The following is a 15,364-nucleotide window of genomic DNA, read 5'->3' on the forward strand; positions in this document are numbered from 1 at the left end:
TACCTTTTAATGGCTAACAAAAATACATGATGTAATAGCGAGCTTGCGAACCTCTCGGGCTCCTCATCAGGCTAAAAATTGAATAGATCCATTTTTAACCCTGATGAAGAGCTCGAGAGGTTCGCAAGCTCGCTATTACATCATGTATTTTTGTTAGCCATTAAAAGGTATCATATCTACAAGATTACGTGGTTTCTCTTGCTGGGAACAATCACATTTTGCTCTACTGGCTAACACGGTACCAAACCTTTGTTTTCATTAAACTGAAAAAATACGCAATATATGCGTTATTTTCCCAGAAACAATAAAGCTTAGGAAAATGATTTGTATACTGAGGAGAATCTACCTCACCTCTGTGTATATGATGAGGAGAATATACTGGAAGGCTGTAGAGTACATAAGGAAAGCGGTCATGGACTGCAGGGATGGAGCATTCCTTTAAGGCTAAGAAGGGGCTGCAACCTCTAGTCTGGGCGGTAAATTCGAATAAAAAGGGGCAATACCTTTAAGGGTAAAGAGTGGGAGGGGGGGCACATTTTGCAGAGGGACATCGCTACATGCAGCCTGAGGAGAATCTAACGCTTCTCCTATGTGTATACATATTTTATTCATGTAGTAACCATGACTCCATTAACTTTCTATGCGAACAATAGCAAACACCTGTACTAAGTTAACTTGGGCGAAGCCGGGTATATCAGCTAGTGATGCATATGTACGTCATGTTGCATTTAGGTGTTAATAATGGTGAGGAATTTATACAGAAAAACTAGAAAACCTCTTAATACAAAGAATGACATGGTTTATGCTGAAAACTGAATATTACTCCATTAAAACAGAATTGATGAATTTGTGTGATGTTACTTGTTCTTGGATTGTTTTTTATTCCCTTAATTTTACTCTCTCGTAAACTTCTCCGTAGACCATGAAGCGCGTACGCACAGAGCAGATTCAGCTCGCTGTAACCTGCTATCTCAAACGTCGTCATTACATCGATGTAGATGGATCTCTAAAGCAAGGTCTTCGACTTTGCCAGACTGCAGAAGAAATGGCAACCAATGTAACTGGTAGGTGGATAATCCTTAATTAAATACTTAGGCATACTTAAAATACTTAAAATTTTTTTTTATTAATTAGTAAAACTTTTTTAAGCTTATTCTTACTTTTAAGTCCCTAGAAGAACTTGCAATGCTTTGATCACTCCTGCAGTTTAATGTAATGCCATAGCATTACATTATATCGCGATCTGACAGGCAATCTATCAAGCCATGGCAACCACACAGCTCCCCGCGATTTCATCGTGGGGTGCTGTGAGGAACCCCCCAAATATCGGTCGAGGCATTTAAAGGCCTCTGTTATAAACTCCGATGGGTGGCGTGGTTAATCGAAGCTGTTGCTGGAGGGTGTCTGCTGTAAGAAACAGCCGGCACCTACGTTGTGTGTAGCAGGATCGCTGCGCGATCTCCCTTCATACATACCTCAGAGCAGCAGGACGTCACTGTATGCCCGACAGCATCGGGGCTTATTCACACGTCCCATATTTCGGCCGAGTTTTCACGCCTGGCCGATATACGGTGTCCCTTTCTGCAGGGGGAGGAGGCGGGCCAGGCTGGGAGCAGTGCACTGAGCTCCCGCCCCCTCTCTGCCCCTGGTCACTTTGCAATGGATGGGGTGGAGCTAATTTCCACCCCATCCTGCCCCCTCCTATTGCAAATAGCGGAGAGGGGCGGGAACTCGGTGCACTGCGCCCACCTCGCCTCCTTACGCTGCAAAAAGGGACACCGTATGTTGGCCGGGCGTGAAAACCCGGCTGATATATAGACGTGTAAATAAGCCCTTAAGGAGTCAATACACTTTTTATTTAAAAAGAAAAATAAGGTTTAGCATGGTAAATCAAGTTTGAAGTGGCTGCCTGTAGTGGTTTCCCTTCTTCCCCTCTGCAATTCACTGTCTGTTAGGTGTTGAGTTTCTGTAGTAACTGGGATGTGGGGATGTTTGCTTAACTATCCGTATGTGGGGGGCTGCTATCTGCACAGGCTGACAGATCTGCAGGCAGTGTCTGTAATCTCCATAATCTCTCCTTCCTGCTGTTATCGCAACTGTGTGCTGTATACCTTATATTGTTTATTACTAACCATTTGGCCAGTATGTCTCTGAATTCCTGACTTGTCCTGGGAAAGCAGAGAACTGGGCATTCAGATACTGCCTCCCTGCTGATTGGCCCAGAGACAGAGCAATGCAGCATGGGAATTAAGGGAAAGGAAGTACAGGACAGTGAAGTACTGTCAGAATGGCAGACTTGTGACGTCCCCCTGAAAGTGGATTTCAAACAGGGCAGCAGAAAAATAAGGAAGACCAACTGAAAATCAGAACTTAAAAACATGAAATGGTGCAAACAGCAGGAAATCGGGGTTAGAAGAACTGGGTATATTTTAGGAAACTTGTCAAACTCGGGTATGTTTTAAGTTCTTTTTGCATTTTAGTTATGTCACCTAGAAGAAGTTAAAGACACTTTTACACAGAAGACTCGCTACTGTGCTGTCACATAGGTGAGCTAGTCGATCAGTGAATTGAAGCGGAGCATGCTGGAGATCTCTACTGGTCACTCGTCTGCGTTCTTTGTGAACAGGCAGCCGTTTGTAGATGAATGACTGCCTGTTTTCACAGAGTGAGAAATCTCTCACCGGTCGCTTTGTTTCAGTGAGCAGAAACTAAGCGAATAGCAACTAACGAGCGATTTCTCGCCCAGTAGTCTTGTCAGGTCCTGCTTTTGCACAGAACAACCTCTGGTCAAAATCTATCATTAGAGGGTTTGTTTTTTTTTACTCCAGGTAAAAGAATCTTATGTTTACCCTTATTATTCATAAGAAAACCTATATATTTGTTAAATCTATTTGAAAATATAATTTTTTAAAACTATATTGCTATTTATTTTTAAGGGGTTGTCTAGGACTTTGCATTTAATTTTTCTGTTTGATGACCGCTCATCAATAGATCGTGTGGTTCTGCCACTCAGCTGATTCCTAGCTCCTCTGTCATTATGGATAGCACAGGAAGCAGATCGTGCTGACTGTAGCACAGCAGCCTGGGTTGGTATTGTAGGTGCGGCTCCAATTGAACCCTTCTGCTGTGGGAAAAGTAGTAAAATCTTATTAAAAAGGCTGGGCTCACATGAGCATATGATTACCGCGTATTATGTGCACGTGATACACGGTAGTTCGCAGGCAATCTAATACATTGCCATAACCGTTCCATTCGCATTAATGTGTATGAATTGCGCAATACACAACCGCAAAAAAAAGCAGCATGTTCTATTTTCCGTGCGTATCATGCGCGAGAGCCCATTTTTATCTGTGCATGCAATAAACGCTTTGCAACAGCGCAAGAAATATAAACTGGAAAGAAAACCAGGAGAGATATTCGAGAAGGAATTTTCCCCCAAAAGGGCTAATTGGCTCCTGCCTCTTGGGGTTTTTGCCTTCCTATGGATCAACAACATAGGAGGATAAACAGGCTGAACTAGATGGACATTGTCTTCATTCGGCTTTACATACTATGTTAGAAGCGCAGTACAATTTCGCTGCCATATGCAGAAATAGGCCGGGACACCGGCAACTCCACAGCGCTAAAATGCTGCGTGACCCATATAGCACACAAAGTGATCGAAAGTAATCTACTCTTCAAAATGGTACCAATGAAAGCGCAAGCCCAAACACAGCTTTGTGGATGGAGGAAAGAAAAAAAGTTATGCCTCCTATAATATGGTGACAGAAAATATAGACTTCAAGTTCCTATAATTTTGATAAGACTAGAAACAGCGCTGCGTCTGCCCTTCTGTTTACAGATATTTCTGCTAGGTGAAATATAATTCACTGTTCACACTAGCGTTAGGGCTTTTGCATTTTTAAAGCCAAGAAACTGAAAGAAACACTTCCATTTTTTTTTCCACTGATTTCAAAGGGTTGTCAAAAGGAAAGGTTTCCATTTGCTTCTGTCCTTTCTGTTTTTTTGAATGGAACGAATAGCATTGCATATTGTGCTGTTTGTTCTGTTGAAAAAATGGAAACCTTCCTGTTTTTTGACAAACCCATTCAAATCAGTGGGGCGTTTTTTTGTGCGATTTGCGCATGCGTCTGTCGTTTTTTTTGTTTTTTTTTTAAACCATTGCTTTGCAATGGTATCGGACACATGAGCGCTTTTTATGCGCTCGTCCAATAAATTATAGAACAGAAATCGCAGATCGCACCTATCTGCGATTCCTGTTCTCTTCTCTATATGCGCTCAATGGGGCCGGCGGCAGCAGCGCTGACCCCATTGAGAACATATAGAAGAGAAATCATTCTTCTCTGCCACAGCTGTAACAGATGTTTGCCCATTGAATTCAATGGAGCCGGCAATACAGCCGGCTCCATTGAAAGCAATGGGCTGCTGGCGAGCGCAGGATGAATTGTCGGGAAGGGCTTAAAATATATAAGCCCTTCCCTGCAATTCATCCAGAAAAGTGTTAAAATAAAAAAAATATACATACTCACCTGCTCCCGGCAGCCGGAGTTCCGCGCGGCCGGCCTGCAGTGGGTGTGAAGGGGGTGTGAGTCAGACCTGCCCCCTGATTGGCTCAGCGCTGAGCCAATCAGAGGCAGGTCTGACTCACACCCATTCATGAATTCATGAATGATGCAAGAAAAAACATTTCTATGAAAAATACTTACTGTGTAAAAAATGAAAGAAATATAAATTTGGTAATGCCACATTCTAACTGATCTGCAAAGTATGTTTAAAGGGAATCTGTCAGCTACTTTTAGCCTTATGGGCCAAAAGTAGGTGACTCCTGCAGTCCAGGGATGTAGGTTTTTGTTTTTTTTTGTTTTAAATGGTTGCTCTCCTGTTCCCCCTATGTGAGTGCTGAAAGCTGCTGCTGAATGCATTGAGCGACTCTGCTTAGTAGTGCGCCCATTTTAATTTTATAATGGACAGAATACTTGGCAGCACTGTACAGTAAAGTTAGCAGCTGCTTCCAGTGCTCAAACCGGGGAAAACGACGAGCAAGGAAAGTATAAAACTTACATCCCCGGACTCCATGGGTCACCTACTTTTGGCCCATAAGCTTTGTTTTATAAGACTAAAAGTAGGCGACAGATTCCCTTTAAATTTATTTTGCAGGTCAGTTTGATTGTGGTAATACCAAAATTTAAAATTTTTTCTTTTTCATTTTTTTTCACAAGTATTTTTCGTGGAAATATTTTTCTTGCATCGACCATATACAGAGAACGTTTTTCATGTGCATGTGACTTTTTGTTCTCTTGTTACACTGCTGGTCATATGAGGCCTTGCCACTTCATCATTTTACATATTGCTATCCCATGACTGGTGGTGCAGCCAGGTAGGAGATGTACACTGGAATTCAATAGGAGCTGTTCTTGCAATACTAAATGAGGCTGTGTTGACGGCATTATCTGCTTCCAGTACTGGCCGCATTGGTATCAGGGATTCTGAGTGGTGAACCCTTGCCCTTTTAACGTGAGTTTCTAAGATTGCCCGCATCTGAAATGTCATATGTGGAGTATCCGCTCCATAGTGGTAGGCAAAATGCAGTTAGAGACAATGACGCAGAAGTATAATTCAAACCAGGGCTTGTCTGCGCACGAATGAAACACAAAATACTCTTAACTATACAGGTGGCATTCTACCAGCCGTCAAAAGCAAAATCCTCAAAGTGACATGTGTTGCCCTATACAGTTTGCAATATTTCCAGACAGGTACAGGAGTTCTGTCTCTATTCTCTGTGTCACCTGTTTCATGTTTCCCCCTTTTTAACCCCTTCCCACTATAGGACGTGCATTTATGTCCTGCAGTGTCGGAGTATTATGCAGAGAGATCGCGGAGCAGTCTCTCTTCACACAGCGTGGGCACCGGCTGATCAATGCCGTTAACCCTTTTTTAAATGCCACTGTCAATTCTGACAGCACATGTAAATCTCCCGACCGATGTTCGGGGGTCCTGTACGCCCCCCTTCTTGCGATGAAATTGCAGGGAACCGTGCAGGTGTCATGGCAGCCGGGGGCCTTCTGAAAGGCCCCAGGGCTGTCTTGGCAAAATGCCTATCTAAGCTATTCCCGGCATGGCTTGATAAGACTGCCTGCCTGATAGCAGTATGATGAAATGCTATGGCATTACAGCATGCCGCAGGAGCGATCAAAGCATCACAAGTAGTTGTAAAAAAAATAAATAAATAAAAAACAATTAAAGTTTTACTAATTTAAAAAAAAAAAAACTCTTGCCATATTAGCAATAAAAGTAAACCAAAAAAACATGTTTTGGTATTGTTGCGTCCGTAAAAGTCTGATCAATCAAAGGAATTAATTATTTACCTTGCACAGTGAATGTCGGCCGAAAAAAAAATAGAGAATGCCAGAAATGCGCTTTTTTTGGTCACCCTGTCTCGAAGACAAAATGCAATAAAAAGCGATTGAAAAGTCGTACGTATTCCAAAATGGTACCAATGCAAACAGGACGTCCCGCAAAAAAAATTTAATTATTGCGCGCAGAAAATGGCGGCAAAAAATAATTTTAAAAAATGAAAGGTCTTTTGGGGAAAAAAAGCTGTACAGCGGAAAAAAAAACTGTTTGGTATCGTAGTAATCATACTGACCCATAGAATAAAGTTATGTCATATTTGTTGCGGTTTGTGTGCCGTTTAAACAAGACTCACCGAAAGATGGCGGAATGTGTTTTTTCTTTTTTTTCCTATTTTTTTCGTTTTGCTCTACTTTTTGAATTTAAAAAAAGTTTTTCAGTACATTATATGGTACACTAAATAGTACCATTGAAAAATACAACTTGTCCTGCAAAAAATAAGCCCTCATATAACTACATCCATGGATAAATAAAGGAGTGATGATTTTTTTAAAATGGGGAGGAAAAAACGAAAAAATGGGTTAAAAAAAAAAAAAGGTCCGATTCATTAAGGGGTTAAAGCTCTGTTGTCTGAGGGTTGAAGAAAAAAAGTCACACAGAATAGGAAGGGAATGATGGTCCTGCCTATCTTTCCATCGGATCAGACCTGAATACATTACCTACTAAAAGCCCTTAAAAAGCTACTTTTTGCTAGGCATATCCAACGTTCCTTGATCCCATATCTCATCCTGCTTTCCTTGGATGCAATATATACTTCCTGTAGCCTAGTACAACTATGTGACGTCTATAGGAGAGAAATGGCGACCCACTGCCACTACTTTTCCTGTCACTGTATGACTAATTATACACTTTGTTGACACAGGTATTGGGACATCCACCAATCCTGTGCTGTCATACGAAGGGGGCATGCAAATTGGATGTGTGAGCTATAAGTATAAAAGAGTATCACACAGGCATATCCCAGTACAGAAACCATCAGACTGTCACGTGGGATACAGCTGACAGACTCCTAATAGATTATAATGGCAGGATCTTACTTAAACAACCAGTCGGTGTAGGACATTGCAATGCTTTTGGACCTTCACTGTTGACAGTGTTTGTAAATGGAAAACATCTGGTGTGCACAGTACGGGCATGTTCGGGAAGACCCTCGTAAGCTGACAGAACATGGATAACTAAGCCTCCTTCGAGCCGTGAGGAGATCATGCACATCACCTGCCCTCGCTTGGGAGGTCTCACAGACCATTGGAACATCCATTGGCACCAGAACCATTTGTAGGAAACACTAGCCCAACATCACAGCAGTCAATTCACAGCGGTGCCTGCGATGTTGCTTGGAGCGTCGGACTGTAACTGAGTACAAGAGTGTTGTGGACAATTGAATCACAGTACACTGTTTTCCGATTAGGTGTGGCGATTGCCTGGAAAGCGTTTTGTACGTGACTACATCATCCCAACACTGGTGATTGGAGGAGGTTCTGTTATGGTGTGGGTGTGTTTCTGCTGGGAAGGAATATGGCCTTTGCTTATAGTGAAGTCCACCTTCAACACCAATGGGTACAGAGACCTGCTGTGGCAATACTTTGGTACAACTCTGTGTCTATACAAACATGATTGAGCACCATGTCATACGGCACGCAGGGTTGAGGCTTTGTTTGAAGTCCAGAACGCATGCAAACTTCATTAGTCAGCCCAAAGTCTGGACCTCAATTCTATTGTGCATCTTTGGAACGAATTGGATTGCCGTATCCATGCACCCCCTATATGTCAGTCATCCACCACATCATTATCTGAAGCTCACTTCGAGGAATGAAGGCATATCCCTCCACACATCTATCGAAATTTGGTGAAAATTGGTCTAGGAGGATTACTGCAGATATTGAGATAAGAGCCAACCCAACAGCGTATTGAAACGTGAATAAAATTTTATTTTATCACATCCTGTCCCCCCCAATATTTCTGTCAACATAATGTATTTATAATGACAAACGTGGGTATTGGCTGCTCACTGGAAGCGCCATCTCCTGGGCAAAATGGTGGGCACCCAAAGAGAAACTTGGTCCAACCTCAAAGATTCTCTTTAGGTTTGGCTTCTGGCAGCTTTATTACTTCTCTTCAGGATGTGTAACAGCAGTTCAGTCAAAGTGTGAAAACATTGAATCAACACTTGGCTGCCTAGCCTCTTAACTAAACTTCATCAGAATCCCGCTAATACAAAGTGCAGGCCTTCTGCTCGACAACTCAAACGCTTTTTCACATAAACAATAGCTTTCTGGGACAGTCACTGCAGCTTTTTTTTTTTTTTTTTTAACCCCTTCCCTCCCCATGATGTAAGGGTAGATCATGGGAGTGGGGTACTTCCCGCAAAATGACGTACTTTTACGTCATAGGGATAGCGCGAGATCATGACAAATCTCGCGCTATCCCGCAGCAGGAGCCGGCTGTCAGTCATAGCCGGCCTCCCGCTGCAGCAGTAATTTAGAAAAAAAAAAAGATTTTCAAAAAAGGGTTTTTATTGCAGAAAAGTGGAAAAACCTAAAAAAAAATATGAATTTTGATATCGTTGTAACCGTACTGACCCGCACAAAAAATGTATTGTATCACTTATGCTGCATGATTAATGCTGTAAAAAAAATCTATGGAAGAATTGATGCGTTTTCTCTCCCGGTTATCATTAAAAAAAAATTTATAAAAAGTTTTACAATATAGTCTATGTACCCAAAAATGGCACCATCAAAAACTACAGTTTGCCACGCAAAAAACAAGCCCTTATACAGTCGTATCGACGGAAAAGTAAAGTTATGGCTTTTGAAAAATAGAGATGAAAATCCGCCAATAAATCGTTGCGTCCTTAAGCCCAAAATACGCCATGTCCTTAAAGGGGTTGTCTCGCAAAAGCAAGTGGGGTTAAGTACTTCTCTATGGCCATATTAATGCACTTTGTAATATACATCGTGCATTAAATATGAGCCATACAGAAGTTATTCACTTACCTGCTCCGTTGCTGGCGTCCCCGTCTCCATGGCTCCGTCTAATTTCGGTGTCTTCTTGCTTTTTTAGACGCGCTTGCGCAGATGGGTCTTCTCCCTTCGGCTCGGCTCGGCAGCAGCGGTTTGGCTCCGCCCCCTTGTACGCGTCATCGTGTAGCTCCGCCCCCATCACATGTGCTGATTCCAGCCTCCTGATTGGCTGGAATCGACACATGTGACGGGGGTGGAGCTACGCGATGACGCGTACAAGGGGGCGGAGCCAAACCGCCGCTGCTGCCGAGCCGAAGGGAGAAGACACATCTGCGCAAGCGCGTCTAAAAAGGCAAGAAGACACCGAAATTAGACGGAGCCATGGAGACGGGGACGCCAGCAACGGAGCAGGTAAGTGAATAACTTCTGTATGGCTCATATTTAATGCACGATGTATATTACAAAGTGCATTAATATGGCCATAGAGAAGTACTTAACCCCACTTGCTTTTGCGAGACAACCCCTTTAAGGACATGGCGTATTTTGGGCTTAAGGACGCAACGATTTATTGGCGGATTTTCATCTCTATTTTTCAAAAGCCATAACTTTACCGGTGAAGATGGCCGCCGGGATCCTCTTCCTCCGTGGACCGCAGCTCTTCTGTGCGGTCCATTGCCGATTCCAGCCTCCTGATTGGCTGGAATCGGCACGTGACGGGGCGGAGCTACACGGAGCCGGCATTCTGCGCGAGCGGCTCCATTGAAGAGAGCAGAAGACCCGGACTGCGCAAGTGCGGCTAATTTGGCCATCGGAGGGCGAAAATTAGTCGGCTCCATGGGAACGAGGACGCTAGCAACGGAGCAGGTAAGTAAAAAACTTTTTATAACTTCTGTATGGCTCATAATTAATGCACAATGTACATTACAAAGTGCATTAATATGGCCATACAGAAGTGTATAGACCCACTTGCTGCCGCGGGACAACCCCTTTAAGCTGTACATGTGCAAACTTCATGGGAACACAGAGCAGTAAAGGGGCACCTGGTGAGTATAGTGCATCGCTGCCCAAAGCAACATTGTTTATGGGGCTCAATAGTCATGTCAGGTTCCATTTAAAGTGGCAGCTAATATTTATCTGATATGCGTTTGTTTTGCAAGATTTAAATACATAGCTTATTATGCATTTAATACAGATTTGGATATTAAATTTTGATGTTGCCGGAACCTTTATTTTTTTTTTGTAGACTTTAATTTGTTTTCCAAATGTGTTAATGGGATAAAGCAGCCATGAAATGTCATATATAACTTGTCCCCTGTCTTTTATAGACTCCAGAATAGATTGCATGCAGCGAAGTGGTAAAGCAGAAAGCTAAGAGTAAACGTATGTAGGCATATGGGTAGCTTGGGTAACCTTTGGGCAGCAAAAAAAATAGGCGACTGCATCAATAGCAGTTTCTTTTCAGACAGACTGATGTCTTGTCACTATATCTATCTTGCTTTGAAATAGTTTTGTGTATGTCCTTAATACTCTGAACTTTATAACATTTCATATATTGAGATATATATATTTTTTTTCTTTATCGTCTATTAGTACAAGCCGAATCTAGCTGTTCAAATATTGTATCTTCTGCACCATGTCAAGTGGAACCACAACAATATGAACTGCAGTTCGCACGGCTTCGGAATTTTCTTTCAGGTTAGTTGTTTAGTTCCAATAGATTTAAGTTTTGTGTAAATAAGGGAGATGAAATAATACCTCCACAGTGCCACATATTGGAAGGCAGCATTCCTTTAAGCCAAAGTTAGACTCTATACAAGCCTTGTAACAATGACTGGAAATTAAAAGCTGTTTCAGGGTATTTGCCCTTCATCAAAATAAGGTGCGTGTGCGTGCGTGCGTGCGTGCGTGCGTGTGTGTGTGCGCGTGCGCGTGCTGGTCCCCATACTGTGAGACAATTTGTCAGTTATCACACTGGCTATCACATAAGCTTCATTTACCTAAGGGCGCCCACCCACTGGCGTTTTTTTTTCCCTGCGAAATTCGCAGCATTTTTTTCTCTGGAGGGGTCTATGGGACTTGTAATGTTAAAATCGCGATCGCGCAAAATCGCAATTTACCGCGAAATCGCGATTTTGCGCGATCGCGATTTTAACATTGCAAGTCCCATAGACCCCTGCAGAGAGAAAAATGCTGCGAATTTCGCAGGGAAAAAAAACGCCAGTGGGTGGGCGCCCTAAAAGTGATGATTTAATGCTGAAAAAACCCTCTAAAGTGCTATCCACTAGGGGTCTCTCTTCCTTCTAACTTTTGCTGTCCAGTGCCTGTTATGTGAAGTCTGTCTCTAGTATTGACTAACTCATCAATTTGACCCAATGGTCCTCCTAAGTTCCTTTCTACTAAAACAAAACTTATTTATTCTGTTAAAGTTATGGCACATTCATTATTACAAATACAGTTAGTTCAACTGTCTATTCAATATAACAGTTGTCCATTGACAATTGATAAGCTATGCAGAACACTATTGCAGATGGGTCATAATGTGGCGCAATGACTATTATAATAAATTTACAGTTTGAGCCTTGTTCTAACTGCGTTCCATCGTATTTTGCGGCCACAAAACCAGCTACTGGCACCCCTTCTGCCTAGCCTATGCAAATCACTGAACTAGAGTGGGCATTCTCCTTGTTGCAAGCGGTCGTTGACCTTACCAGCGCCTTTACGGCTTTTTTTTTTTAGAAAGCCTAGACCGTTCTGACAGTCAGTCTGCTCAAGTTGACCTGGTTACACAGGAGGAGAACTAGACCCTCCCATTCAAGGCAGTCGTCTAGATCTCCTGCATCGCCATCCCGTTCAGTTATTCCTGAACTGAGATCGCCATCTTCTTCCAGAGAAATTAGTCGGTCAGAGGGTGAACTCTGATAACCTTTTTTGGTTCTGATCTGGATAAAGAATGTTGTTAGCCATTTAGTCGTTCACGACCCTAAAGGCAAGCTCCCTCCAAGTTTTTCAGTTTTGCACTGCTTTTTTCAGTTGTGTGATATTCATGCCAGTATCAGCTTTGACAGCATCAGCCACCATGTCCTTTGGTGACCAGGTCGTCTTTTGCCACTGATCTGTCCAACATTATAGATTTTGCTCACGTTACATGGCCAAAATACGTTAATGTGGTCATCACCGTGTCCTTTGGCGACCAGGTCTTCTTTTGCCACTGATCTATCCAAGCAGTTATAGACTGTGCTCACATTACATGGCCAAAATACGCGAGTCTGGTCCTCTAACCTTCAGTAATATATCGGGTCTTATATGCTTCAGGACTTCTGTTACTCTCGCTCTCCCGGGCATACTCAGCAGATTCGCCAGCACCACAGCTCAAACGCATCAATCCTCCTATATGCTTTTTTCGCTGTCTAGCTTTCACATTTTATGCATGATCACTTCTGCATGTAAGTTAAACAAGAAGGGGGAGAGGATGCAGCCCTGTTGGACGCCTTTGCCAATCCCAAACGAATCTGTGTCCCCATACTATGTTCTCGCAGTGGCTTCTTGATTGGTATAAAATGATTTTATTTGCTTGACTAGATGTGCCAATACACCCATCTCTTGTAGGGCATCCCATAGCTTGTCATGGTTGATGTAGTGAAAGGCCTTGATGTAGTCGATGAAGCACATCACAGGTTTGCAATATGGTCGCGGGTGCCTCCTCCTCCCTGGAGACCTTCCTGCGCTTCAGGGAGTGCCACTTCAACTACGGATCTGTCTTTCCTGTAGAATTTTGAGTTGGATCTTGTTTGCATACGGAAGAAGGGCTACTGTTTGGTAGTTAGAGCAATTCTGGGAGTCGCCTTTCTTTGGTAGAGGGATGAAGACAGATCTTTTCCAGCCCTGTGGCCATTGTGTGGATGCCCATACTGCCTGGCACAGCACTGTGATGGTTTTCACGGGTACTGGCAGCAATAGCCCTGCCGGTATGTTATCTATTCCTGGTGCTTTATTTTTTGGTAGTTGTTTCATTGCCAGAACCTCTTCTGACTCCATAATGAAGGGCTCCAAGTCCGCAGGCTCCACTTCATGCAATGGTCCAGGTATGTGGTTGCAGGCATATAGTTCCTCTGAGTATTTCCTCCACCTATCCTTGATACTCTGTTTTGATACTCTGTTGGTCTCTTAGTTCCTTCCCATTTTTGCCTTTGATCGGACTGGTGTGTGCCAAGAAATATTTTCGGGCCATCTTGACCTGTAAGAATAGGTCTCGCATATAGCCTTTCATGCCTTCTGCTTTGAGTTGTTTGCAACGCTCATTCCAGTCCATCTCCTTATCTTTCCTTGCTACTCGCTGAAAATCGGCGTTTAGTTGCCAAACTTCATCTTTGTTGCTGCCCGCCTTTGCTGCTGTTCTTTTATCAGCTATTCTGAGGCTTTGCTCGGACACCCAATAACGTCTTTTTCCCTGCTTCTTGTATGTGAGATGCTTACTGGCTGTTTCCATAACTGTGGACTGTATATGGTTCCATAGTTCCTCTGGATGCTTTTCTGATGTGTCAAGCAGTTCAAATCGGTTTGCTACCTCAATAGTGTATGATTGGGGGAGATTAGAGGTGTTGAGTTTTCTCCATGGAACACCTTTCTTAATGCTATGGAATTTGATCTTAATCTTAGCTGCAAAGAGTTCATGATCAGTGCCGCAGTCAGCACCAGGAAAAGTTTGTATTGCATTGGCTGAACTTTGCCAACGATGATTACATAGTATGCAATCAATCTGATTTTCAATGCAGGCTGTTGGGAGATGTCCACGTGTACAGTCAGCGTTTGGGTTGCATAAACCATGTGTTTGTTATCCTTAGCCGATTTTCTTGACAGAACTATACCAGGCGATCACTGACTTCATATCTTTCACCAAGCTCAAATCTTCCTGTGATGGTTTCTTCTGGCTGGCTGCTTGCTTGGAATATAAGTCGCCCATAATGTAAATTTATGTCCTCCTTTTGGCACTTCGTTTAGAGTTCTCTGGACGTCGCCATAAAAATTTTCAATGGTTTCACCAACCGCATCAGTCGTTGGGGCATTGACCTGTAAGACTGAAATGTTCACTGGCTTACCACGTACGCGGATAGCAATGATACAGTCGCTGATTGTTCTAAAACTTTCTACTGCCTTTTGAGGTTTGTTCGTTTATAATAAAGGCTTCTCCATTCCTCTTGATTTCCTCATGTCCAGCATACTGCAATGTGAAGTCATTGGACTAAAAATATCCATTATCTGTTCAGTGCAATTCGCTAATTCTAAGAATATGAATGTTAAGTCTTGTCATTTCGTTTGGACGTTTTTCACAATGTCCAATTTCTCTAGGCTCATGCCACGCACATTCCATGTTAGTATGTGAGCTTTGGTACAGTGCAGTCCTTTACTGTCATCATGCGATGCATAAGCAGCTGAGCTTCTGAAGGCCTTTCCCCCAGTTGTGTCATGAGGAAATCCCTGACTACTTGTACTCAGACCTTGCTCTTTCCCAATAGCTATTAAAGAATCCTTTGGCCTGGGTAGCATACCATCGGCTATCATATCTGAATCATTTGAATTCTCTTTCATAGGGTTTCCAAAGCAAAGTTTTTACAGGGTTGATCACCAGGTCTCTCCCTAACCCTCCCTATTTATCCAGGCTTGGGACCTACGTATATGGATGACTCCTACACAGCTGGATAAAGAGTAGGCTCAAAAATTCTGGTTCCTAAGAAATCTTTCCTCAGTTCCTACTTATCCCACAACTTCATCACTTCCAGTGATTCCCATTGCCCCAGCAGGGCGTGGTATTTGACTCTAGTTGACCTGCTCGTCGACTCTCCGTGTCTGGATGGAAAAACACTAGCATGCTGATGTGTGACCTAACTTGGTGATTTTCACAGCATTGGCCCACAATTGTAGAAGCTCTGAGGTGAAAAAAAGACCCGAGATGCTTCCCCCATTTTGGACTCCACTCCTCATCATTTTAATGTCCA

At 43.0% G+C, this 15,364-nt stretch overlaps 1 protein-coding gene across 6 annotated transcripts in view; it reads left to right on the forward strand.

Moving 5' to 3' along the window:
* TAF5L (TATA-box binding protein associated factor 5 like) overlaps positions 1–15,364 on the forward strand; it is a 52,357-nt gene that overhangs the window by 20,464 nt on the left and 16,529 nt on the right. For 5 of the 6 annotated variants that reach the window (XR_010791194.1, XM_066596031.1, XM_066596032.1 and 2 more), the window contains 2 exons: positions 920–1,064; positions 10,962–11,066. Coding sequence is in view for 5 of the 6 variants with exons in the window: in XM_066596031.1 (XP_066452128.1) it covers positions 920–1,064; positions 10,962–11,066 (250 nt within the window). In the remaining variant the exon portion in view is untranslated. The remainder of the gene's footprint in view (positions 1–919; positions 1,065–10,961; positions 11,067–15,364) is intronic. The other variant, XM_066596036.1, reaches the window with a different exon arrangement.

This window comes from Eleutherodactylus coqui, chromosome 3 (genome assembly GCF_035609145.1).
Source record: "Eleutherodactylus coqui strain aEleCoq1 chromosome 3, aEleCoq1.hap1, whole genome shotgun sequence".
Classification (NCBI taxonomy): Eukaryota; Metazoa; Chordata; class Amphibia; order Anura; family Eleutherodactylidae; genus Eleutherodactylus; species Eleutherodactylus coqui.